Here is a 25,886-nt window from a genome sequence, read left to right on the forward strand (position 1 = left end):
TAACCTAGATAAGAACCAAAAATTTATTTTAATACTTATTTACTTAAATTATAATCCCTATATTGTAGAAGTAGTTAGGAAGTTAATCTAAAAATATGTAAATTGATGATGTTATTTAAGATCTCTATTAAAATAGATTTCGTATATAATTAATCTTACGTGATTACAATACATGTAAGTAAGAGTTCTATACTATTGTTATTTCTTAAAATTTATGTCTGTATTTAATCATTATCATTCTATTATATAAAAAAGTATACATTCCTATAAATGTTTATGATAATTTACAGATATTATCACATTTTTATGCATAACAACAAAATAGTCAATATTCACAGCATTTATCATATATGAATATCAGCAATATCTTTTGATTCTGCTTGTAGTCAAATGATATACTTATAAATGAAACTATTTATAATACGATTCTATGATTAATAAATTTCTGCCATAAGTAATAAAACTAGAGATGTCCAACCAGTGAATGGATGACTGCCTTTTGCTTCTCCATGAACATCTCCATAATTTTCCCATATGTATCCAGTTTTTTTATATTGCTTAATAACGTTTTGTATTAAATTCTTTCTTAAATTCTGATAAATTTTTCTCGCTTTGTCTTGATATGGACCTTCAATGTTAGAATAATAGTGCGTTGCTCGTACTGTCAAATAATTCAAATTCATCCAAATAGCTCCTCTCCAGTAAGGACCATCGTGTTCAGTATTATATTCCATGTAAAGCGGTGATATCTTTGCGAGTGATCGTAAGCCATACTTAGTCCACAATAGGTCAGGATTGGTTAAATCCTGTAGTACTTTGTCTAACTGTGGAGAACTGGGATTGATAATTTGTAAAATAAATGGAAATAACGAGACATATCCGAAAGAAGAATCAACGTATCTTAGAGTTGGATCTTCCATTACAACTCGTATTGTTTCCGACGGTTGTAGATGTGATCTTGAAGACGGAGTTACTTTTCTTAGAATTACTTTATCTGTGTGCAATCCGAAATCAGCATACGTTTGTGTACTTAATGACCAATGTAGTTTATTTAATAAACTATTATCAGATAAGTACTGATAGGTCTCTTGATATTTATTATTAGAGTGACTTAACATTTCGCTGATCTGATGCATAATATCAGCGGCAAATGCAATCCAGCAACGTAAATCGACATGTCGTTCATCAACATTTGGATGAGAAGCTCTTGGATAATCATCTAATCCAGATGTGAGCGTTTTTGGATTTAATTCTTTATTAGTTGTTCCATCTCTACCTCTCCATCTATATGTACTCGGTATATCTCCAATTTGCGTAGTATTAAACCAATTAAACCATGTCTGAAGACGAGGATACAAATTATCAAAAAATTGGAAATGTTTTTCTAATATCTCTTCTTTTTTGTGTTTAAGTATAAAATGCAACGTTAAAAAAAATGTAGGTGGATTTGCATTTGTATTTATTTGAGTTACGAACTCTTCTGGAACTTTTGCTAGAGCTTCTTGACCCAAAATCATTTCCCTCGGAATCCATCCTTCGACGTTCATTAAGTCGAACCAATGATTTATAATATCTAGTTCGATTTCTAAATCCCAAACTGATATAAGCAAGCCATGAAAACCTTCGTCCCATAAAAATCCTCGTGGAAAAAAGCTTCTACTAGGTACAGCAGTATATAAAGGTGCTTTCCAGTAAGGCACAGGACCTTTAGTATATTGACTTTGAACTTGTGAACTTCCATAGAAGTAGCCTATAGAACCTATCATATTCGATAGCGTCATTTTTGCAAATTTAATTTCTTCTTCCGTATAACCCTTCGACTTCAATTTAAACACCTTCTCAAACTTGTCATCAAATAATTTTCGGTGCGCTTCTAAAGTACGGTCATAATTTTGACCACTTAATTTGTTGACTCTGTTAATAAAACTACCTGATTCATAACTAATTTCAATTTCAAAGGGAATTTTTCCTGTTATTTGTGTTGCAATAAAATTTGCATCTCTTCTTTTTCCATCTACCGATAATGGTATTTGTTCACCCGCTAGAACTATGTATTCCTTTGATGATCCTTTATGAAATGCTATCCTTAGATTTTGGAGAACTGTTTCTTTCAAGGCATTTAAGCCAGGGGCAACAGTTGCTAGAAAAGAGTGCTCCTCTACAGTTCCATGTATCATATTAAGATTTATAGTAAACGAACCTAAACCTTGGGTATTCCCCTCTACACCTGTTAACTGTTTTTCATCATCAAGATTAACTTTAATCCATCCTTTAACATTCTCTTCAATGGCAGTATAGAAAAGTAATGAAATTTCTTCACCATCTCGTATCTTATCCTTAGAAGTTACAGAAATTCTTGCAGTCCAATCTCCACCATGTTTACCACCAGGTCTTTTAACAAATGTAGTAGTTAAAATAGCTGAATTATCCACTATTTCTTGAACACCAAATGTTCTTCCATCATGCTCCATCCATGCATATCTAAATACAAATTAAATAACAACTATTATACAAAAAGTTGTCAAAATAGCATTGAATGAAATAAATTTTGTTCACCTATCTAGTCTATCACTTTGTTCACACCAATGTCTAAGGCCACTTCTATCCTGACGCAATAAATGTGGGAAATACCACATCAATCCTGTTACTAAAGAATGTGGATCTCGAGTTTTTAATCCAAAATAAACACCTGATCTATAGGTACCCCAATATCTGTCTGCAACATCCAATCCAGAGGCTGTAACTAGCTATTTTTCATAAGTAAATAATACCATTATTAGTATTGATAGAATTTTTGTATGAAAGTAAAGATATTTTTAATAACTTAGTTGAAACAAAATAATAAACAAAAATAAAAGTATACAACATACCTTTTTTACATCATATGGAGTATTCACTCTTGTTTCTAAGTATCCTTTATAACTGAACCAAATAGCAACAGCAATGCATAAAACCATAATTGAAATGTTCAACATGGACATTTTAAATTTACTTTCTTTTTTTGAAATAACAGGTTTAGGTTTTGATTTTGTAAATTTATCATGTATTTTATTTTTTGCCATTCTATGTACCCTGAAATAAATCATAAATATTATTATTTTCTAGTATTTCCATGTTTATAATTTCATGGATTTGTAAACATAAATCATTAAAAAGATAATATGATAACGTGATAATAAATACCTTAATCAACAATAAATGTGTTTTATTGTAACAACAATAATTTCTATTGATATAAAACAGCAGTGAAATTAAACAATAAATTAATTCTCAATTCATTCCTATACTCGGTATATTTGAATTCTTACAGGTTATATTTAATGATTGCTTTATTGGATACTAAATAAAAATTGGAATATAAAACACACTTATATATTAAAAAATCCTGTGCAAAAAAATAAAGCTACAGTATTCCCAAGTTACATCATTTATTCTTACCGACCTTATCAGTGAATGATAAAAGCATTCCATACATATTTGAAAATAATGTCACAGCACGTATAGTCGTCTGAGGTTATACCTGGTAATACCATTGACTCGTCTGTGGTAATACTATGAACTGAATAAAACAATTCTGTTTAACATTTTTACTTTTATTTACCCAATAGTTGCATATTTTACAAATAAAGCATTCCTACATAACCTTTGATTAGTAGTACATATTTATGTATATACTACCATATTGGTGTACGTTGTTTAAATTTTCAAATGGAAATATATATTTAAATAAGTAAGTTAATACAATTCTTTTATAAGTAGAATTGATGTCTTCTAATTTCCATTTGAATTTTAACCAAGTACAGTAAGTGTAAAATGGTTATTTAGATAATACAACATAATTAAGTAAATATATATGTATCTATCATGATCAGGAAAATGTAACATCGGGATTAGCGGTTTCTTGTATATAATTCAAGACGTGTATAATTTGTTTACATTTAGTATCTCCAATATCTTATATGTATATATATATATATATATATTTATTTTTAAAAATGTTAAAACAATTATGTATATACAATATCAGCAATATATAGATTTTTCCTTGAATATTAAGAGTAAACAACAAAATATTCCCTCTCAAAATTGTAACTCAAATGAAATTGTGAATAATTAATTTTTCCCTTAATTTACAACATATATTAGGTAAAATATTTCACAGCCAATAGTACACATTAATTGTAATAAACTTAAAAATGTAGCAGGTGGGACATACTCAATAAGTTTTACATAATTTCGTTTGTAATACTTTGTTTTGATAGTGAGACAATTTTAGTAAATAATATGTCTATTGTGTCTGTTTAAAAATATGATTTGTTTCTTTCTTACAATGACTGACCAAAATTGAAAGGTATAGATACAAAAATAATTAAAAAATATTGATAAAGTAGGACCTTAAAAATCGTTGTTTCATGTAAAAGGCAGGTTTTGTAATATATATGTATATGTGAGCTGGCCTTTTTGATATAAAATTATACTATATAAAACTAATGAAATAAAATAATGCATATACTACAATTAATATTAAAGTACATAATATAGAAATGAGAAACATCTGTATGTACATATATAGGAATTTCATTAGCATAAAGTACGATACTAAAATACAATGTACTATTCTATAATGTATATGTTCTTATAATCTTTACTATGTTACCTTTCTTTATCAATAATTTTATAATGATAATACATCCTATAGTAGCATATATGATTCACCCCGAATAACATTTTTTATAACATTTCATTAATTCAGAAATTATCCATTTTCCTGAAATTATTCAAAATTCATTTATGGGTTAACAAATATAATAAATATACTAAGTACAATAACACTGTATCAATTTTCTACCTTTGATCTTTTTCTGTGAATTTAACAACCTATATAATCTGACAATTAATTTTGTACATTATATTGCTTTCTTCTGAGTTAATATTCATATATTATCAACAAACATTATATTATATTATTAAAAAATATACAACACGTGGCTAAATAGTAAGATTTTGCAACTATTAAAATGCATATTGTAGTTTATAAACTTTTAAAATAAAAGTCAACAATAAATAATTTTTAAATATAAATAATATTATAAACATCGATATTTTAAAAATAATTATCAGAATCATCTAAATGCTTCAAACTTGTTTTTTAATTTTTGATATTTTCTCTGATTTTGTTAAATATTGTACTAAATATTAATTGACTTATCTTACTATATTTGAAGGAATATGGATATTGACATATCAAAAGATAACACTGTCAAAATAATTTATCCAAAGGTGAATCTTCAAATACATGCCTTTCTTAAATGTGGATATACAAGTTATTATGTGCAATACAAATGCGCACAAAAATTTGTATAGACATTTAGAAAATGATTGTGTTTAGTAATGTAATATGCTGTTTAAATTTACTTATATTCATTACTTCTTTAAAAATATTGAAAAGGTAATACTGTTGTTTTGTGCAAAACATTGCATTTGATAATAATAAAGTTTAGATATTATTAGTACAGGAAATTATAATATAATCTACAAATGAACATTCACAAAATATATAATAAAAAGAGTTTAAAATCAAAAATAGCATGTTTATATCTGTATTCAATTTATACGGGCTATGGAGTATCTTTTTCTCATATATAGTGCTTCTAATTTTTGTACACACTTTCTATAATAGTGTGATTAAGCAAATACTGTATCTACTATAAATCTCTCTTAGTAATAACATGTCCTTTTTCTATGATCATTGATAGAATTATATTATTTCTAAGTGAAAAGAAGTGAATTTTTTTTATAGTATTTTAATATTCTAGCACAAATAAATTACACAAAAGAATGCTAACTGGTGACCTTAAGTTTAAAATATGAAGTTGTAATTGCTTTAAAACATACAAATGATCAGCACAAGGATATTAAACTAATTTTAATGGGATTATAATTGGTAATTTGTGGAATTATGGATTTAAGCAGAAATATGCTTTTACATATTTACAGAAAATTAATTTTGTATTACAATAATATTCCAAAAGATAAACAACAGATATTTATCAGATATATGAGACATGCTTTGTTTAAAAAGTAACTGCATATATATTGTAACATAGAACAAGTATAACAGATATTCTTGTGGCCAGCGCTTACCAGTTAATATCTTTTAATAAATGTGTAGAATACACTAACATTTTCTTCCTCCTCAAATATTAACGTAGATATTCCGATGTTAATATTGTTTGAACTCTCTTGCTTTATTTCATGACAATTGACACTGCACTTACAACGCAAATGGACAGACGAATCAGCACATTTTGCTGTTGCGTATCTCTTTAGAATATATTTTTGTTATAAAATATTATTTTTTTTATTTTAAACATGTAAATAAATATCTAAGAAGTAATTTAACTTAATCTAAAGAAATAAAATTATATATTAAATACAAATATTTCAATACAAATTTTGAGTAACTACATTATAAGAATATTGAGTATTTCAGTTAAAAATAAAAATGTAAAACGTTCCTCAGAAATATGCAACATGTATTAATTGTAAGTAATAATTTACTTACAAATGAATGTATTGATTCGACTGGCCAGTTGCGTTGATTACGGTTCATTTTCTCAAACTATCCTTACTACTTGCTCGGCTAGTTGAAGCTGTACTTGATTCTCCAGGACCACCAGTACCTACTGCATCTCCATTAATACTGGACCCAGCAAGAGATGCTGTCGGTGTAACTGGAGCTGAACGTCTCCTTACTTTTGTCAAAGCTTTATCTAATCGTTGTATAAACATGTCCACATCTGATTTCTTCATGCCTAAAGCTGCAGCAGCAGTTAAGTATGGTACTGGATAATTACTATTATGAGCTCCCCAACCTAATTTAAATTAAATGAGTGAAAAATATAATGAATTTGAAAGTGTCATTAAAATATACTAGACACATACATACTTTTGGTCACATACCTTCAAACTTATATGAAACAATATGCTTAGTTTCTGTTGTTGTTATTACTCTTGTACCACTGACATTGCGGAGAAATAACATCAAACCTAACATTGTAACTTGTTTATTATCATGCTGATGACTTAAACACTGAAGAGTCATTCCCATTGAAATAGGATTTCCTTTAGTGTCTAGTAATCTTTCATCATGTCTTGCTGCTAACTTGCCAAGTTCTTCCTTTAAATATGAATACATTTCTTTACGTTGCGTTATTAATTGTTTGTAACCCGCCATTCCTAAGCTTAGTAATGTTATCATTACATCCATAATGGAGCTGGCACTTGCACGACCTGGGTACATTTTTGATATGCGATCTAACAGATTTTTATCAAAAGAGCCAATAATTGCGCCACCAACTGGTACTAGAAAGTTTTTATCCGTGCTTTGAACGAAAGCATCGACGCGGCCCTTACGCGATGCTTCTTGAATCAAATGCATACATCTCGTACTCTGTAAGCTATTGACAAAGTATAATATGACATCTGTTCAAATATAATATGTTTAAAATGCTATAGTACATATATAATATACACAAACATACCCATACGCATTATTTACTAAATGTGGAATGTTATATTGAGTACAAAGCGCTGCAATAGAATCAATAGAATCACATGCCCTGGGTGCAAAGCAACTAGTTGTTGTTAGCACACAAGCAACACTTTCACCTAAAGCTGCCATTTGAGATTCAAGTCTTTGCATATCTGTCTTTAATTCATCTCCAACTATCTTCGTTTCAATAACAATTGGTTCTAATCCAGCTGTGATTATTGATTTGAAGCTTGATTTTTGATCAATTCTAGGCCACAGGACATACTTGGCTCGTGGTCTATCCTGTTTAAATGTTAACATACACAATACCAAGCTCATGCCTGTAGCCATTGGTGATAGAAAACAACCTGCTATGCTTTTTACACCTACAATGAAAAAATATTTAATGTAGCACTTAGATAACAAAAATTTTAGGAGCTTTAATAAAATTAAGCAACCTTAGTTTAAAATTATTGATCTTACCCATATATCGAATGACTTCAAGTACTAAAGCATTTGTTAATTTATACATTAGGCTACTTCCTGCAGCTTTTGGTTGTACTTCTTCTAAATCACTTGATCTTCCTATGCCATGACCCATTCGAAAATGTCGCCTTGCAACAATGTTCGATACGATTCTTGCTTCACGTTCTCCAACACTACAATTCGAAGGAAAATTGTTGCTGTCCATTTGTGACAGATCTGAGAGAAAAGCTTCTATTGTTGCATCATCCCAACCCTCTTCTGGCCACTTTTGCTATTTTAAAACAATTTATATTAGTAATTAAATGATATAATACAATTATATTAATATATTAGTAATTAAATGATATTGTCAGAATATTAATTGAAACCTTACATGTTCGATGAAGTGTCTTATAAGATTTTCACGTGCTTTTTTTGCATTTAAACCTTGTTGTACATAGGTTGAAGGAATAAGTCTTTCAGCTAAACTGAATGCCTGATTATTCATCTTCTTGATTTATTTAATTCTTTCACACACTTAGGCCAGAAATATTAGAAAGTTTGATGTCTTAGCACAGCATTGCTTTTAATAATTAATATCAAATGATTAGAATAATTATTAATCTACAAATAATATGAACATGAAATGCTCATTATACAACACAAGAAAATGATATAACTTTATATAAAAATATTCTTCTATGATATTCAAATGCATAAACATTTAATACAAAATTATATTTTACTTAAATAAAAGATATTGCTCCATGAATGATTTTTATGTAAATAGAAGGTGCAACAATGTTGATGGTATCATAGAAAAGAAAACAAAGTTTCCATATAAAAATGAAATTTATTAAAATATCAAATATATGGGTACAAAAAATCATACATTACATATTATAACATGCAAAAGCTAATTACAAATCAAAAAGATATGTATGCAACTTAAAAAAATATATAAAATCACATTTGTATATCAATAAATATTCGTAACTATATTTCAGAAAAAAATACAGTACGAAAATATATTACATAATTTCATAGAATATGAATAAAAATTAATAAAATAGCGAAAAATCATTAAGTAACCATAAACATCAGTATCACATAAAATCAAAGAACAAACACGCTGTTGTTTATTTAAACGAATTTAACAAAATACAACAAATTCAACATCGATATAAAGGTTATGTACTTTTATTATGTACGGATTAAAACACTATTCACAAAAAAAAAAAATGAGAAAAGAATAAATAGTTACAATATCTAAAGTTCTGTTAAAAGCTGGCTAACAAATAAATAAAAAAAAGGTTGATTCGAATGACACAGTTTCGTGGAACGGTGTAATAAACGATATATCATAGAATAAGAAAATGGGTTGGGCTACGATGAAATATTCGTGTGCTGGCGGTGCACTTGATGATCATGCACTACCTGACGCATTCCAAAGACTCCGAGCCGTAATATTTCATACGCGCATTTAACGGAACTTGAATTGAGCAAATATACACACGACCTGTGTCGCCGTGGTCATCGGGAATTGTCAGCAGACGACAGGTTGTTAGAGGTTATGTCGTGTCGAGGTCACCTAAATCGGATTAATTTTACGCAATAAGAGAGGATGCAACGTAATTGTTTGGCCACAGGGGACTCAGGACTGCGTTTTAATTGTCATTAGTTACACGATGTGTACCGCGGACGCGTGGAGAATAGCGAAATTTACGAATTACGGGATTTTACCTCGAATTATGGCGTTCAGGCGACAGCGGACGGACGGGTTACGCACGGCGCTACGAACGAATTCGTTCGCCGCCTTTACAGGTCAAAGTGATTCGCATACAACTTACAACTCAACTATCCGGCAGGTGCATCATTTACTGATAATTACCTTGTTACCTCCTTCCCATTGAAAAATCATCGATCATCACATGCTGATACGAAAAATGGAAACGTAGCGCAGAATCAGCGATTTTTTAAGTATGTAGTGTAATTTTATCAACTTTCTTATAATAATTTAAAAAATTGTTTAAAAATTCATACGCAAATAGTTCTTTAAAATTGTCTTAATGTCTATTATTTGGTCTACCCTTTTTTTCTACAAATATTTATGTTGCTTTTCTTTATTTAGCGATTGTAATACTTTATGCATATATAATCTATACAAAATGAAAATAGGTTGTTGTAATATTATCAGCATAAAAATAGTATTAAAATATTACCTCGCACAAAATTACTTTATTGTATTTAAATCCTTTTTCGCAAACGTTCGCATTTATATTTGGAAACTTTATATTTTTATAGTAACTTTATAATCTTTTATAATTTTTTGTTAAAATCTCGTAATAAATCTGTTACAATTTTACATAAACCTTCAAATCCATCGATGTAGCGCCATTAAATATTTATGACACACGCACGTATGCATGTACACACACGCGCGCGCACATGTATATATAGTTGTTCTCATGAATATTACGATGATATTACGTAATCACTTTCTTTCATATACGTCACCTAACAAAGATTTTCATTATTAATAGACGCTACGGAATACTAAAATCTTAACTATTTTCATCTCAACTGAAACTCTGAATCTCATCTCTGAATATTGCACATCTTGCAATTTGAATTAAATCTATTACATTGTAAATCGTATATCGTATCCATTGTCAAATTTTTCACTATATAAAGAAGAAATTACCTTATTATAAATTGCAATGCATTTTCAATGTATCTCATCTGTTTGTAATATTTCAGTTTAAATGAATTTTAGGCACATGTGTCATGAATAGGTTGCGGATATGTTTATGTAAATTCATATATCTATGAATATAATTGAAGAAATTAAAGAAATTAAAGAAATTAAACAAAGATTTCTTGTGTCAAATATTATAATGATATAATATTTTAAATATTATAACATATACTATGATAAAATTACGAGTATACGTAGTCTTTGAATATGTATTTTTCATAAATACTAAATACATAAATATCCGTAGTCTAGTAATAATATTTAGTAGATGAATTAAATCTTTCATATATTCTGTTTCTATTGTTCATAAAATATAAATTAATCTTAAATATCCAGTCTAATTATAACAAGTGCTATACTTTGTTTTATATTTTTGCATATTATGTACATTTTTGCACGTTGAAATTTCCTATAAATGTATAAACATATGCAGTCTTGTCATGAATATATGAGTAGCCGAAACCAGCATAGGAATAGTTTGATTTTCTGCATTGGTATACCTGCCTACACGTTAACCCTATTCAGTGAATAGATCTTATAGTTTGTGGTGAGATTCGCATTGTGGTGATAGTGTGGAATTGGTATTCGAATGACAGGTTGTCGTGCTGTGTGTTAGTATTCAAGTTAAGTAACAAGAATATTTCAAAATTATTCTGTGTCTGTATTTATATAAAACGTTGAATATAGCACTGAAAATTTCGAGCTTATTAGGTACGTTCTCTTTAAACTTCCGATAACAATTGGCGGATACTTGATATCAATGGCTGAATAACTTTTTATCATGTTTCCGAATAACATTATTTTGTGACAATTTGTTTCGGACTTTTATATCAATAAAACAATTTAGCAAGTGACAATTTGATATTTTAAAATAATATCATTGCAACTGATAATTATCATCGTTTCGTGACATGATTATTTTATTGTTATCTTCTGCTTTATAACTATTTGCAGTTTTTGCTGTTTACAACTTGCTTAAAAGTATATCTTTTGTATAACACGCAAATGTTTACTGTTATTAAAAAGAAATTTTAATTATAATATGTTTGAATTAATTTCATTTTTAAAAATGTTTTTAATTATTGAATGATTCAGTGATACAATAATAATTCTGATGATAAGTTAAGTCATAGTTTTTAAAATAATATTTTGCATAAAAATCTATCGTGGTAAAAGATTATCATGTGCGAAAATATTTAGAAATTTATTTTATCGATAAATTGACAAATTTTTTTTTTCTATCTTTCTAGTTAATCATGGAATTGGAGAATTGTAATTCGCACGGGGATCATGTTCCTACTACACCTCAACACGAAAATGATCCTAGTGGAAATAAAAAGTGGTATCGACAAGCTAGTCAAAGGTTAGTGATTAATATCTCGTTAACTGTATCTGACAAACGTTTAAAATTCGCTAAAGCTTGATTAAAAAATTGATAAAACAGAGCAATGTTTTGAAAAATATTAATAGAATAATAATAATAGAATTTAATTCTTAATAATAAAAGATTATTTTCACTCCATAGTTACTATCTATATACGTATATTTAATGTTTTTAAATTTGTTTATTTTATCGTATATTTTATTTATGGGAAACCATTATTGGTGTAAATATACCACATTTTTACGTCGTTATAAGAAATTTAATTATTTTCAATAGACGAAATTATTGTCCAATTATTTTGGGCAGTGTATCATTAAATGCATACGCAATATGCCCATGAAACATATGTCGAATTCACTATCCTATAATCGATAATATTTTATAATAAATGAAGTGCTTTATTATACTGAGGAAGTTTATTCATTTATGGGAAACATAAAGGTGTAAAAATGCACATGATAAAAATTTGTAAAAATATATAAAATATTTAAGATAGTTACAACATGTAACTGATGAAATGAATGTGTATTTAGTTTTTATTCTTTTTAATTATATGTATTCATAGAAATATGAATTTGCATGAACATCTGCAGTCCACTTATTATTATCTCAGACGAGCCACCCGACCCTAAAGCACAAAATTTTACGGTATTTACAAGATCGCCAAGGCCGTACCAACAGCCTACGCACTATCAGAGGCGGCTTGATCATACTACGCGAAAATAACTGGTTCAACTTTATATATTTCCATCATGATCGTGAGTGCTTTTAGGGTCTTGAAAAAGTAAACTTCTACATTTTCGCTGTTGTACCATAGTTTTTCACATTTGAACAATTACAGTTTATGTTTTGATGATCGTTTGACCAAAATTACTCAAGAGAATCGCGTGTGATATTTTTCTATACACTTCCTTCATCCATGCTGTTGAGACTTACATAGATAATGACTGTCAAAACATCTTACTGATAACAGTATATTTCCTATTCTGTCATAAAGACTTGTGTTTTTAATCATTAGCAAGGAGCTAATATATTTCAAGATTAAAAGGCTTCTTTATCGTTTTTTATCTGTCCCGAGTTATTTGGTTCCGTGGATTAAGAAGTATCCATCTTATTTCAAATTCGAGTTTTATTATAGAGATATTCAAGATTATTTTATACTTTAATTCCATATTAATCTTTATTTATTTATCTTCTTTTTCTATATTATTGTTTCTGAAATTAAGGGATCATCTTTGCTTTAAATCTATAAATGTTAATTTCCAGTTATTTATTTTTTTTCTATTGTTTCCATTATTTCATTTTTATATACAAGGTTATCTTTTTAATTGGCCGATTTCTTCCCAACATATTTTGGCAAATTTCTTTCTAAGACACGCATACGGTCTGTCATTGGTTGTATTAAATTTATATCTGAAATTTCAAATCGTTATTAACTTTATATGACCTAATATATAACGCAGATTACGCTGCAATTTATAAAATACGCATCATAATGAATGAGTTATATAAAGAGTGATAAAAAAAATAAAAATTCAAGATAAATTATTAAAACTGTAATGTTACCATCATCCTCTCTCATAGAATAAAAATCCATTTTTCCAGAAAATTTATATTTTCTCTTTCATTCATGAGACTATAAAGGATATTTCAGTTTAATTGATTCTTGATTATATCAAATTTCTCTGTGTACTTTTCCTTCTAATCTATCATCGTCACGCGAATGACCCCTGCAGCCTTCTTATCGTCGTTGCTATTCTCGCCATATTTTCATGTTGTTTGCTCGCGTGTAACTCGATTTGAGAATTTTCATTGAACTCAGTACGTCGTTGTCATTCGCGTTGGTAAGTTAATGAGCAGCGTAAATAACTCTGGATTTCATTCTCTGTCTCTTTCTCTTTTCCTGCGTTCTCTTTTCGGAACGTTCTATGATCGATTTTCCAACGGTTCAGTTTCAATCGATCTGTTATGAGCTGTGAAAATGTGCACGTGCTGATTACGCCAGGCAGAACTGGTAATTCTTCTTCTATTTCTATTTGTTCCTCTTATCGAGTTTACACGCATGGTGCACCGTATTGTGCGTTTTTTATCGAACAATAAAGTACAATACGCTATTAATATGCCAACGAAACGTGTTTAACTGGCTAAAATTAGATTTCGTGAAATTTCAGTCTTCTACCGAATCATTATTTATTTTCTATTTTGTCCAATTTCCCTGAAACGAAAAGGATCGTTAAGAGGATGGGGACTTAGTTAATAATCACGGATTAAATACTTTTTATGATATTTTTCACACAATTTTACTCACGTGACGATGTTTCTTCGACTAGTAACCAGCATTCGAATGTTCTGAAGCAGGGTGCAAAGTTCGATTCCCGGATGAGTCAAACATCTTTTACGAAGAATCCTTTTATCGATCAGTGCTTGGCTCCCCTTTAAATCACGGTATAGAAATGACCAAGAACAATTGTAGCGAACAAGACCTGGATAACTACAATGAGAGTGGCCTACGAACAGATAAGCGTGAATTAGGTCACAGGTAAATTTCTTTTCATATTTTATCATATCTACTTTACGATTGTGGTATCTCTTATAATTCATTATTCACCTGCGATTACATTACTTTCGAAAAATATTCATTGCCAAATTTTATTAGTAGATAGAATATTAATCATTTTCAATGTCAGCGATGATAATCTCAAAAATGTGTGTGTTTGCAGATTTTATAGATTTAATTTACTGATGAAGTTTTTAATCATTTTTGAGAGACGAGATTTGAGTGTCGTGTTTCCTCCCCCTCTCCCTCTCTCTCTCTCTCTCTCTCTCTCTCTCTATTATGACAATAATGCGCGCGCGCGTATCTGCAACGATCTGCATCTCGTCATATAATTCCTGCAAGATTATTTAAAAGATGGACTGCTAATTTTTAATGCATTCGATTCTTACCCGAACGTATCTATGCACTAATTTTTACGTAAATATGGAAAATTTCTTTGTTCGCATCTGTAGACTATATTTTAACTTCTTCTCACTGCAATGCAGATGATGCAAGAGCATATAAGAATTTATAATACCTCCATAAATTTGAATAAAAAGAAATTATGTATATAGTACCTTTATTTCATAACTGGATAAAATTTGTATCGACGATACATGATCAGAATTATCAAAATATGACGTGATAAGAATTATTTATCTTTATTTATGCAGACTTCGTTTTTTAAACATCCAAATATGAGCATAGTAAATACTATTTATGTATGCTATCCGTCTAGATATCTATGATAATAAGCTAAAAACAAATTCCATCGTACCATTAACCGATATCTTTCCGAATGCAAGATAGAAACGCTAAACATATTGCAAAATACGATATTTCGCAATGCCCCTCCATGCCTCATTAAGTCAGTCCGGTGTGGCCTGTTCTTTTATCTCAGTTCGAATGCCACGTTCCACCTACGGAAATTTCCTCTAGTTGGAGTTCTTCGCTTAACTTCTAAAAAATTACATCAGTCGGCTTAATTTGATACTTCATCGATTATTTCGTTTCAGGTCTTAGGATTTGAAACTTCCGCAAAGTGCAGATTTTATAATAAGACTTCGACCTCGACTAGGTTACAGAAGTGGAACTCTGATCTTGATTCAGTTTGCTCGTCTCCTTCGATCGTTCAAATACTCTTCTTCTTCGTACCGTGTGTTATGTGCCATTCACAACGTGTTCCAAGCTTCTGAGCGCCTCGGGTAGAGAAATTTGAAAAAGAAATTCGAAGAGCATAGCTATATGTAATACGTGCCTATTCTCACGTTGCAGCTACCTTGAGACAAAGAGGCAACCGTCCTCTTTCTTGTATCGTGACTTATGCGAGTTCTTCGACCATATTACGTACCATATTTAGGAGAGAGAGGTCTCATGCATTTTTCATAACCAGGTCAAACATATGCACGAGCGTTTCTTTGATACATAAAGATATGTTCCGTGTTGAATGATGTGTACTACGCAGTTGATTCATGCCAATGTTATAGGTAGTATGCGCGTCGAAGTGCGTTAGGCTTCATTGTTGTCTATTCAATATGTTCTAATAGATCCTAAGTATATCGCATTAAGACACGGGTGCAATCTATTTCAAAAATCTTCACTAAGACATGACAATTATGATTTCGATATACGTTAATTGTAATTTTTACTATACTATTAATTAGTAATAATTACTACATAATGTCGCAAAGCCGTATATGTATGTCATATTATCAGGTGCAAGTCGTTGTTCGAACAAAGCAAAATGCGACTGAGAAATGCGCTTTTAGTTATGTTTAGAATTTAATTTTAGCTGGCACATCTAACTAAATAAGTAGACGAACGCGTGCACGCGTGTTGAATGACGATCGAAACAGAGATCTTAATTTCGACCCGTATGAAATTGCTTTTTTCAATAAGAATAATACAAGCTTGCATTGTGATGTTCCAGTCGTTAATCAATTTTTTTTCTTATCAGTGATATATTAAATCATTCAATGAAGTAGAATTATCAAGGTGCGTTTCGTTATCATATTTTTTGTTGAGATTCTTTTCTTTTTAATCTGTTTGTGGAAATAGAATTTTCAGAAATCCTTAAGCAATTTTCTCGACACAACGATTTAAGTACATGATATTTTTTTTTCAACATTCAGTGGAAGGAGCTTACGCTATTCTATATTACATTCAGTGTTAAGATCTTTCTTTTCTTAATTTGTTCTTAGAAGTTTCAATTTTCCAACGATTCATAAGTATTTTAACTGCAGTGTTTCGAACTTCTGTTCATATAAAAGACGAAGGTTTAAATAATTTTACAGTATAATAATAGTAATATAGTATATTAATTTTTTATCAAAGGTATGTTTGCAATAAACATGTTGTAACTCCTATGTGCATCTCCAATGTTTCATTTTATTAATTAAATTTTACTGTTTGATACTTGCGACATGTTATAATGGTAAAATAATATTTTAAAAATTTCGTATAAAATACATAATGTATTCATATACATTATTTTATGATAAGTGTTCAGATACTTTCGTGAGTTACTCTACATGATATTGTACATTTTGTATCGATAAAGTGACGAAGTGAAAACGTCTATTACTCAAAACGCAAATATATATATTATGTAATATAACAAGATTTTGAATTTCCTAAATTGCTTAGTCACATCATTTTCATTGACTAACGCTGTGATGATAGGCAGACAGTGAATAAGTAGAGTGAAAGTGTGAACGATGCATAGCTTAGCAGAAACACATATAGGTACTTGGATCCTCGTACAATGCTTGACCGACTTAACCGAAAGTCGATAATGCGAAACAACCGGCAAAAGAAATTCACATTAGAACAATTAAAATCCGCGTTGAATTACGTTGACCTTAAATCTTCATGGTGGTCGAGAATTGAAGGGTTCATCGCATAAACAATGAGATATTATATTTTCCGATATTTCTAATAATAACACATTTTATAGAAATATAGATGTTAGATTCACAACATAGTTGGATTAATATTATAAAAAATAATCGATATAAGTAATCAATAAATGTGTAACATTTAATGTACGTAATGTAATATATTTAATGTAATAAGCAGTTGCGTAACATAATGAATATTTCATTAAAAAACGAGTAAAAATAAAAAATTTTCTCTTCTGGAAAAGGACAAAAATTGATGAAATATGAATTCTTCAATTGACTCATACGAATAACAATCTTCGATTTTAGTCGTTCTAGAAACGATGCAACATGTTTTCCCATTATTTCGAATAACATATTTCTTCATCTTATGAAACACACGAGAAATTCATTTCCTACGATATTCTCCAGCTACGATGATTAACCAGTTGGAATTTCTCAATTACGGCGCTGTAGTCCGTATACAATGCTTTATCGGAGAATACAATCTGACTATACAATCGATGAATAACCGAAAGACTTCCTCGAAACGTAGTAACAATTAGTGCACTTATCTATGTATATATATAGCGAGGATAAGATAGATCGAAAGTTTCAATAAAATGTAGGTTGCATGATAAAGGTCGGGTGTAGATCAGTAACGAAGCGGTTTCTATATACTATGATGAACCAAGCTAACGTGACTCATGATGCATGGGTACTGGGTACGGTGATGGATGAATGTACGACGTACTGTTTTGTATGGTCGTTGAGTAAGATTGTGTTTGAAAAAGTTAAGCGTATATTTTAAATGTAGAAATATTATAATGTGTACATATCATTATACGTTCCATAAAAATTGTTTAACATAAAGTGATGATAGTCATAAATGATTGTTTGACGACAAACTCATATATGTTATTAAAAAATTCATTTCTTTTTAGAAATTAAATAACGTTTCATATTTCAAGTAATTTTTAGTAAAGGAGGTTTTACAGTGTGTTGAAAGAAGGCATAAAATATTCAATTGGTAGGGACATTTTACGTACGGATTATTTGTACGTGTCTTGAATTAATCAAGAGATGAAATTTTTCTAAAAATTAGAAAGTTCTAGGTTTGATCGTGCTGGTATTCACTGTACTCCAAGCTGTAATGCTCGGATCACCCTGCTTTTTGAGTTGCAGATTTGCCCCATAAAGTATAAATGATAGTATAGAAATGCAATAAATCTTGTTATACAGTATTGCGACACTCAGCGAGATAAAACAAGCATTCCTCATCAAATCTCACGTTAATTCCACATGCACAATAACGTCTATAAATTAACAGAATTGTAGGAGAATTTCATGACTGATAAATATGTAAAAATTCTGTAAAATATTTAAAAAGTGATGAATGAAACGCGAAAAATATATTACTCTGAAAAATTGTTAAAAATCTTTTAATCTATCATATTTTGAAATTTATAATGAATTTCTTTTATTTATTTAAGCTTCGAAACACCAGATCATGACAAAAATTTTGTTTCTTATATTGTAAAATATAGGCGATACAGACGATGCAGCGTGTATATTAACAAACCAATAGTTAATTAAGTAAAAACAATATTATTGAGATAAGTGTTATTAATTACGTAATAACGATAGATGGTAGTTCATAGTTGTGTATTAAAATAGTTACTATTCATAGTTATTCCCAAATACCGGGCATCAGTATGAGACAACATACATATGTAAATACCGAATGTGACCATGAAATTTTAATTGCAACGATATTCATTCCTATTTTAAGTCGTTATATTTTCGTTATACCTACTCTACTGTTAAAGAGATCTTCGGGTCTTACTAGAACGACAGCAAGTGAGGTGTGCGTCCGGATTTTTGTCCGGAAGTCGGTGAATCAATTGCTATCTGCGCGTATTAACTGGTAACTCGGCAAGTCAAGGATCAGTTAACGTTCTATCATCGTACGGATCGGATCGTAGTTTATAGCCACGCGGTTCTCACGTGTATTATCAGACCTACACTTTTTTTTTTATCAATTACTGTGATCATATTTTCCGTGCCTTTACGCGTGTAACATTTTTAACAAAAGAACAGTGGTCTTTAAATTAGTGAAATCTTTTTAAAAAGAAAAAGATTGATTAAATAAAATCAGTGGATCAATAAAATTGTCAAACAATTACGACAATAATTAAGGTGAATTATCTTTCAAGTACAAACTTTAGTGATATGGTAAAGCCAACTGAAAATTGTGCATGTCAGAAACTCTTAATATTATCTACATTAAAGCTAGATTAATTAAAAAAAATGAGTATAATATGACGTAATGTGGACTTAAGATATATTCTTGGTTATCAAAATTGTATTAAACGATAATTAAAACCTCTTTTTATCAAGTAACGAAACTTTAATTTCTTTTTTCTTCAGAGTTAGTATACGTGACACATGTATCTCTCATAGCGTATACGATCTGGTTTTCTCGTTTCTTATTGCCACCGAATTTCGAATCGAACATTTTGTTATCCGTTATATACATGATCCGGATACATTATTAAGATTGTTTCGAATAAAACTAATTAAAGAATAATGTTTATTCCGATTTAACAGTCAAATTGCTCACTAAGAGTTCCTTAACGAATATTTATCACGTCATATATGCATTCCTAAGTTTGATCTGAATGGAACCTTTGATCTTCTTGAAAAGGCACATTTAACCGAGATAATGCGGATAAATAGCGTTCATAAAGCTTGCTGCTTTTATAAATACCGCTTCTTGGAATAATGCATTCATCGCGCCACTGATAACATAAATTACATGTCTCAAGCGTAATTATACAAGATTGTTTACAATTAATTATTATTTTTATGTCGACTATACTACCGTTTCAAAGTATCCGAATGTTTAATGATTTGCTACAAGATGTATTTCAATGATAGAATTGTGGCTAAATTTTATGCAATGCTAAATTTTATTCTTTATAATCATTATTATTATTTGAAAGAAATGAAATTCCAAAAATCATTCTTTGAATTTGAATAAATTAAATAATATTTCCATAATAAATTATTTAAAACAAAATCCATGATAATTTATTTCGAAAGGATATTCGGTGATCATGTCGTAGGATATATATTTTTGAATTATTTTGTCATCCTTCTTGATATTCGTATCAACATACTGATGATTCGATCATTTTTCTATCATAATTCGTAGTGCAGGGAAAGTCAGCAAAATTCTATAGCTCAAAAAATGGATCAAGGATAGAGATCAAGAGTAGTAAAATTGCAGTGAAGACTTAATGAAGTATTCAACATAATTTTATTACTATTATTGATTTCTGTCTTGTTTTAAGCCATAGAATCTTCCTAACTTCAATTATAACACGAGTTTCATTTATACACCCCCGATGTATTCTTGTTTATTGAACTGTTGCATTATTTTTCTTATGGAAAACCGGTTGTTTGGAATAACTCATTACCCTTTCAATAAATGAATTTTCATAGGAATAATAAAATGCAATGGATCCTTTGTTCTCTATAATTTAACAATACACATAATCGTCACTATACCTAATACAATTTTACAACTTCTTAAATTCTACAAATGTATCGATTGTATGAAAGAATCAATTCTGTTACAAACGATAAAACACTTTTAATAGCAGTGTTGTTTCACAAATAATACACAAACCGCGTCATGACTAGAAAGCAAGCCGATGTCTCGCGATAAACTTACGAAACGACGGTGATATGTCTTGTTTTCGATTTAAGTTCGTTAAACTTCACACGTATGTTCATTTTTTACCGATTCCCATTCTATCGAAGCTGTTATTACCGACTAACAGGTACGCATATCGATCACGAGGTGCTGATGATTATTTGAAAATAGGAAAAAATGTGGCTGAAGGATGTGCATGACGACGCCTTACTGGCTGCGAATTTCGTGAACTCGCGACGCAGCGTCCAAAACGAGTAAGTTCCTCGTTTTTTCTCTTGTGTTAGAAATTTGTCCATTATCAAAATCAGTCTATAAGCTATCATCTATATCGTTGACGTAAGAGATATAATAACATACAACTAGTATTAGTAATTTACGAATAAATGTTGAGTATTATTAATATACACCAGTGTCGATTTTTATTCGCTTTTAACGTACTTCATCCAATGTTACATTGAACATTCATCATGTTTAATGCTCCTGATAATTTCTAAAGTATCATTCTATCAAATGAACTTTAGTTATTACAAGTGGAAACTAGGCACACTTTGATATAACTTAATTAAGAGGGTAATTTATCTCAGACACGTGAAAATTATCGGTACCAGTGACAACTTTCGAAGTGAGAAATTATAAAGTAAATCATAATTGCATTTGTAGTCATTTATTGTACATATTAGCATTACAAAGATAACTCTTTAACAAAGTGACTACGCTTATTCCACAATGATTATGATTATCATCCAGCTAGGGTGTACGACAGTTACAATATGATATAGATCAGAATATAAAAGCAAAGTTTTTTTATCTACTATTCTATTATTAACCAAAAAGCAGATACATACAAATATTTAAAAATATTTATTTTTGTGAAAATCGTGTAATAATATTCGTAAGTCCAATTAAACCACGTTTGGTCACATTGTACAAAAAACGCCGTAATACAACTTCAACGCAACCATTTTATTGGAATTTATTGGACAGTATTTATATTCTTGATAATATGTATCATAGATTTATTTTATAATTTTCTTCCGGAAATGTTGTCGAACATAGACATAATTATCACGCATCAGGGATGAATGTCTTTACTCTCATTGATATTAACAGTATTTAATATAGATCGAAAATACATAATTCAAATCGATCTAGTAACATTGTTATGCATTTTTTGTTATTAAAGAGACTTTATGTAATCGAAAGGTTTCGATTCAAAGAATTGAAATGCATATATTTTGCATAAATTATATGAAAAATATCGAAGCAAAAACAAGTTGCGTTACTTCGTTAACCGTTATCATCGATTTAATAAATTATTTTTCACTGTAATTAAGTGCATCGTCGTTGAAGTTGTGAATCTTATATAAATAGATACGATTATCGATCGGATAACATCAATCACTATTTTTTAAAATTGAGTTGATGGATATAATAAATCTTTTCTTGTCTTACTTATTCAACACTTCATCCCCTATCCTTTCTTGCATATATATTTATAATTCTTTTACAAATCTCTAGTAAATACTGAATCTTTAAAATGTATAAGATAATCTTCATTAACAATTAAATTTTCCATAAATTTATACTTGTTATGTGCTATGAAGGAAGTTAGTTTTACATTATTTTTTATGTCAAGCGTATATTTTCTTCGCAATTTTTATACAACGCAAAAATATTTGCAATCAATAAAAGCAGAATCTTTGTTAAAATACTTGCAAAGAGTAGAGATTTGATAACATATATAGAATTGACTAATATTAAAAGGTCGATGACGAAATTCTTTTCTATTTTAAATTTAAAAAAAGGAAAAAGAAAAAAAAAGAAAACGTTTCTATACCACAACGGTAATAACAATTGAAATAGATTATTCATAGCCTCCAAATAAATCTTTTTCTGTATGTTTGTGTTAAAAGGGAGCAGAATATTTCATTAATACGAAAGCTTTTATTTAAAACAAAAATGAATGATTCAGAAGATAAACTAGATACAGTGAGGAGAATTAGCGATTCTGATATAATGAGAATTCCACGCATGTCAATTTATTCAGATGAATTAGTTGCTAATTCAGATGAATTAGTTGCTACTTCAGAAATCTTTCTTAAGGCTCGGGAAATTGCTGTAAACAGGTTTGATATAATTCTAAATAAAAAATGAAGTCAATTTCGAAGAAATTCGATTTTCCAAATAATTTTTTTAAAATTAAAGATTTAAAGGAGAAGCTTCGTTCTTCTAAGCTCTGATATATCATTTTTATAATTCACAACTGTGGCATACTAATAAAAAATATATTTTTCATATCTTCATAAATGAATGCTTTAATTCATTAAATGTGACCACGTAGAAAATGAAAAAACGAGCGATTAAAATTTATTATCATTTACTTTTGTTGCAGAATTTTTGTGAATCGTAGCCTTCATTTAGAAAATATCAAGTTCTATGGATTCGACATGGATTACACGTTAGCAGGTAAATAAAAACATATATTATTTCTTTTATAATAATCGAATTTAAGGAAATATATTTTAAAAAATTAAAAACGTATTTTTGTTACGCTGTAATATTATTAAAACATTATTTGAAATATTTCAGAATATAAGTCGCCACAGTATGAACAATTGGGTTTTACACTGTTAAAAGATCGTCTAGTATCCCTGGGATATCCACAGGAAATTAAAGCATTCGAATATGATCCCAGTTTCCCGGTGCGGGGACTTTGGTTTGATACTCTTTATGGGAACCTCCTTAAAGTGGATGCCTATGGAAACATCCTAGTTTGCGTTCATGGTTTTGAATTTTTGAAACAGTAAGTCGTAGCACACAGCTTATTTGTAAACTGAGGATTATATACATATAAACATGACATATAACATGACTTGATATTGTTATAGACGTCCTATTTTGGATATTTTATATATCTTAGCGTATTATGTACATTCTTTGTATTTTTCCATCTTCAAATTTCCCATAAAGTGTATAAAAGTTCACAGTCTAGTTATTTGTAATTTGAAAAAGTAAACGTAAATTATTTAATACATTTTTCCTTGTATGTTTTAGTTCACAAGTATACGAACTTTATCCGAATAAATTTTTACAATTAGACGAGTCCAGGGTATACGTGCTCAATACATTGTTCAATCTTCCTGAGACATATTTATTAGCCTGTTTGATAGACTTTTTCACGAATTCACCGCAATACACGCGAGAAAAGACAGGGGTAAAAGAGGGAGAGCTTACAATGAGCTTTAAAAGCATATTCCAAGATGTACGAAACGCTGTAGATTGGATACATCTTCACGGTAATTTAAAAACGAAAACTATCGAGAATTTGGACGAATACGTGAAGAAAGACAAGAGATTGCCGATGTTTCTTAATAGAATCAGAGAAAGTGGAGCAAAAATATTTCTTTTAACGAATAGCGACTACGTTTTTACTGATAAAATTATGACTTATCTTTTCGATTTTCCACATGGTGCAAAGGTATTTAATTTTAATTTATAAAAGTCTATTTTTTAATAAGCATAAGTTATTTTAAAAAGTTAATTCTTTCAAAGCCTGACGAACCGCATAGAAATTGGAAAACGTATTTTGATACTATCGTAGTAGATGCTAGGAAACCATTATTTTTTGGTGAGGGTACTATTTTGCGGCAAGTAGATACCAAAACTGGGGCTTTGAAACTTGGAACACACAAGGGTCCACTTCATACAGGTATTTTTATAAACTATGAAGAATTATTTTTGTTTAATATATATTAAATTAAAGCTATTAAATTAATTAATATACCTTATAAATTAATATTTCAATCTGATAAAAAAATTATAATAAAACGTTCTATGTAAAACAGGAGAAGTTTACTCAGGAGGTTCCTGTGACGTATTCACCGAATTGATAGGTGCAAAGGGTAAAGACGTATTATATGTTGGTGATCATATCTTCGGTGATATATTGAAGAGTAAAAAGATCAGAGGATGGCGAACATTCTTAATAGTGCCTGAACTGGTGCAAGAGCTTCATGTTTGGACGGACAAATGTCAATTATTTGCCGAGTTACAGAATTTAGACGTTATGCTAGGAGAAATGTACAAGTAAGAAAAAATTACTGTAATTAAGATTATAACAATTTTTATGAATCATAATTTCATTCCTTTTTTCTGTACAGAAATTTAGATAGCAGCACAAAAGAAAAACCTGATATTTCCAAGTTGCGAGCATCTATAAGAGACGTCACGCACAAAATGGATTTATCTTATGGAATGATGGGTTCATTATTCCGCAGCGGAAGTAGGCAAACCTTTTTCAGTAGTCAAGTAGTAAGGTATGCTGATCTTTATGCAGCAACCTTTTTAAACCTCATTTATTATCCATTTTCATACATGTTTCGAGCTCCTGCTATGTTGGTAAGTTGATTAAGATCTTTTATTTATTACTGTAAAATTTTTTAACTTTTATTTGATTGCATGTTTCTATTTCATATTATTAAGATGCCTCACGAGAGTACAGTTGCTCATGAACAGAGATTTGTTATGGAAACGCCAATGATTAGTCGATCTCGGACATTCAAACTTACTGATGAAGAAGAAGAAGAGAATAAACCTACTGTATGTATTG

General features: G+C 29.6%; 3 protein-coding genes and 1 long non-coding RNA gene across 27 annotated transcripts in view; 1 reads left to right on the forward strand and 3 right to left on the reverse strand.

Moving 5' to 3' along the window:
* LOC100642977 (mannosyl-oligosaccharide glucosidase GCS1) lies at positions 1-3,609 on the reverse strand. 4 transcript variants are annotated; one of them, XM_048412321.1, is made up of 5 exons: positions 3,443-3,584; positions 3,184-3,339; positions 2,871-3,072; positions 2,557-2,747; positions 1-2,481 (listed from the first exon to the last, which is right to left on the reverse strand). In XM_048412321.1, exons 3-5 carry the CDS (start codon positions 3,060-3,062, stop codon positions 435-437), a joined length of 2,430 nt encoding a protein of 809 aa, XP_048268278.1. In that variant the 5' UTR covers positions 3,063-3,072; positions 3,184-3,339; positions 3,443-3,584; the 3' UTR covers positions 1-434. The 4 variants fall into 4 exon arrangements, with proteins under 4 accessions (XP_048268278.1, XP_012172491.2, XP_048268277.1 ...); XM_012317101.3 differs by lacking the exon at positions 3,184-3,339 and having other exon boundaries at positions 3,478-3,609; XM_048412320.1 differs by lacking the exon at positions 3,184-3,339 and having other exon boundaries at positions 3,443-3,583.
* Positions 3,573-10,022, reverse strand: LOC100642620 (O-phosphoseryl-tRNA(Sec) selenium transferase). Of its 5 annotated transcripts, none has more exons than XM_048412330.1 (6): positions 9,891-10,022; positions 8,394-8,582; positions 8,018-8,291; positions 7,545-7,920; positions 6,964-7,460; positions 3,573-6,875 (listed from the first exon to the last, which is right to left on the reverse strand). In XM_048412330.1, the coding sequence occupies exons 2-6, from the start codon at positions 8,505-8,507 to the stop codon at positions 6,610-6,612; spliced, it is 1,527 nt and encodes a 508-aa protein (XP_048268287.1). In that variant the 5' UTR covers positions 8,508-8,582; positions 9,891-10,022; the 3' UTR covers positions 3,573-6,609. The 5 variants fall into 5 exon arrangements, with proteins under 5 accessions (XP_048268287.1, XP_003401312.1, XP_048268286.1 ...); XM_003401264.3 differs by lacking the exon at positions 9,891-10,022 and adding an exon at positions 9,743-9,875; XM_048412329.1 differs by lacking the exon at positions 9,891-10,022 and adding an exon at positions 9,743-9,864 and having other exon boundaries at positions 8,394-8,623.
* The window catches only part of LOC100642349 (cytosolic purine 5'-nucleotidase), an 18,533-nt gene continuing 2,334 nt past the window's right edge, over positions 9,688-25,886 (forward strand). Inside the window, exons 1-9 of one of the 13 annotated variants that reach the window (XM_003401262.4) lie at positions 9,688-9,867; positions 12,008-12,120; positions 23,670-23,743; positions 23,867-24,080; positions 24,332-24,755; positions 24,830-24,986; positions 25,123-25,363; positions 25,438-25,675; positions 25,760-25,876. In XM_003401262.4, the coding sequence (XP_003401310.3) occupies positions 9,688-9,867; positions 12,008-12,120; positions 23,670-23,743; positions 23,867-24,080; positions 24,332-24,755; positions 24,830-24,986; positions 25,123-25,363; positions 25,438-25,675; positions 25,760-25,876 (1,758 nt within the window). Of the gene's footprint in view, positions 9,980-11,262; positions 11,469-12,007; positions 12,121-14,014; positions 14,156-14,496; positions 14,681-19,427; positions 19,756-21,404; positions 21,532-23,669; positions 23,744-23,866; positions 24,081-24,331; positions 24,756-24,829; positions 24,987-25,122; positions 25,364-25,437; positions 25,676-25,759; positions 25,877-25,886 lie in introns of those variants that run through there. The other 12 variants (XM_020866776.2, XM_012317095.3, XM_012317096.3 and 9 more) reach the window with 12 other exon arrangements.
* Positions 12,389-17,721, reverse strand: LOC105666562. Of its 5 annotated transcripts, none has more exons than XR_007226426.1 (6): positions 15,747-17,721; positions 15,456-15,637; positions 14,750-15,033; positions 14,450-14,648; positions 13,708-14,356; positions 12,389-13,554 (listed from the first exon to the last, which is right to left on the reverse strand). It is a non-coding gene; the product is annotated as an uncharacterized LOC105666562 (long non-coding RNA). The 5 variants fall into 5 exon arrangements; XR_007226427.1 differs by lacking the exons at positions 15,456-15,637; positions 15,747-17,721 and adding exons at positions 15,088-15,172; positions 15,256-15,449 and having other exon boundaries at positions 14,750-15,002; XR_007226423.1 differs by having other exon boundaries at positions 15,456-17,720.

The sequence above is a fragment of the Bombus terrestris genome, chromosome 15 (assembly GCF_910591885.1).
Source record: "Bombus terrestris chromosome 15, iyBomTerr1.2, whole genome shotgun sequence".
Lineage (NCBI taxonomy): Eukaryota > Metazoa > Arthropoda > Insecta > Hymenoptera > Apidae > Bombus > Bombus terrestris.

Coding starts and splice junctions, on each gene's coding strand:
- LOC100642977 (XM_012317101.3), bottom strand. CDS start 3,533: ATGGTATTACCAGGTATAACCTCAGACGACTATACGTGCTGTGACATT. Junction 3,073..3,477: donor TGCTGTGACATTATTTTCAA/ATATGTATGGAA, acceptor GATTTATTTCAG/GGTACATAGAATGGCAAAAA. Junction 2,482..2,556: donor CAAAGTGATAGACTAGATAG/GTGAACAAAATT, acceptor ATTTGTATTTAG/ATATGCATGGATGGAGCATG.
- LOC100642620 (XM_048412330.1), bottom strand. CDS start 8,507: ATGAATAATCAGGCATTCAGTTTAGCTGAAAGACTTATTCCTTCAACC. Junction 8,292..8,393: donor TAAGACACTTCATCGAACAT/GTAAGGTTTCAA, acceptor GTTTTAAAATAG/CAAAAGTGGCCAGAAGAGGG. Junction 6,876..6,963: donor TGTTTCATATAAGTTTGAAG/GTATGTGACCAA, acceptor AATTTAAATTAG/GTTGGGGAGCTCATAATAGT.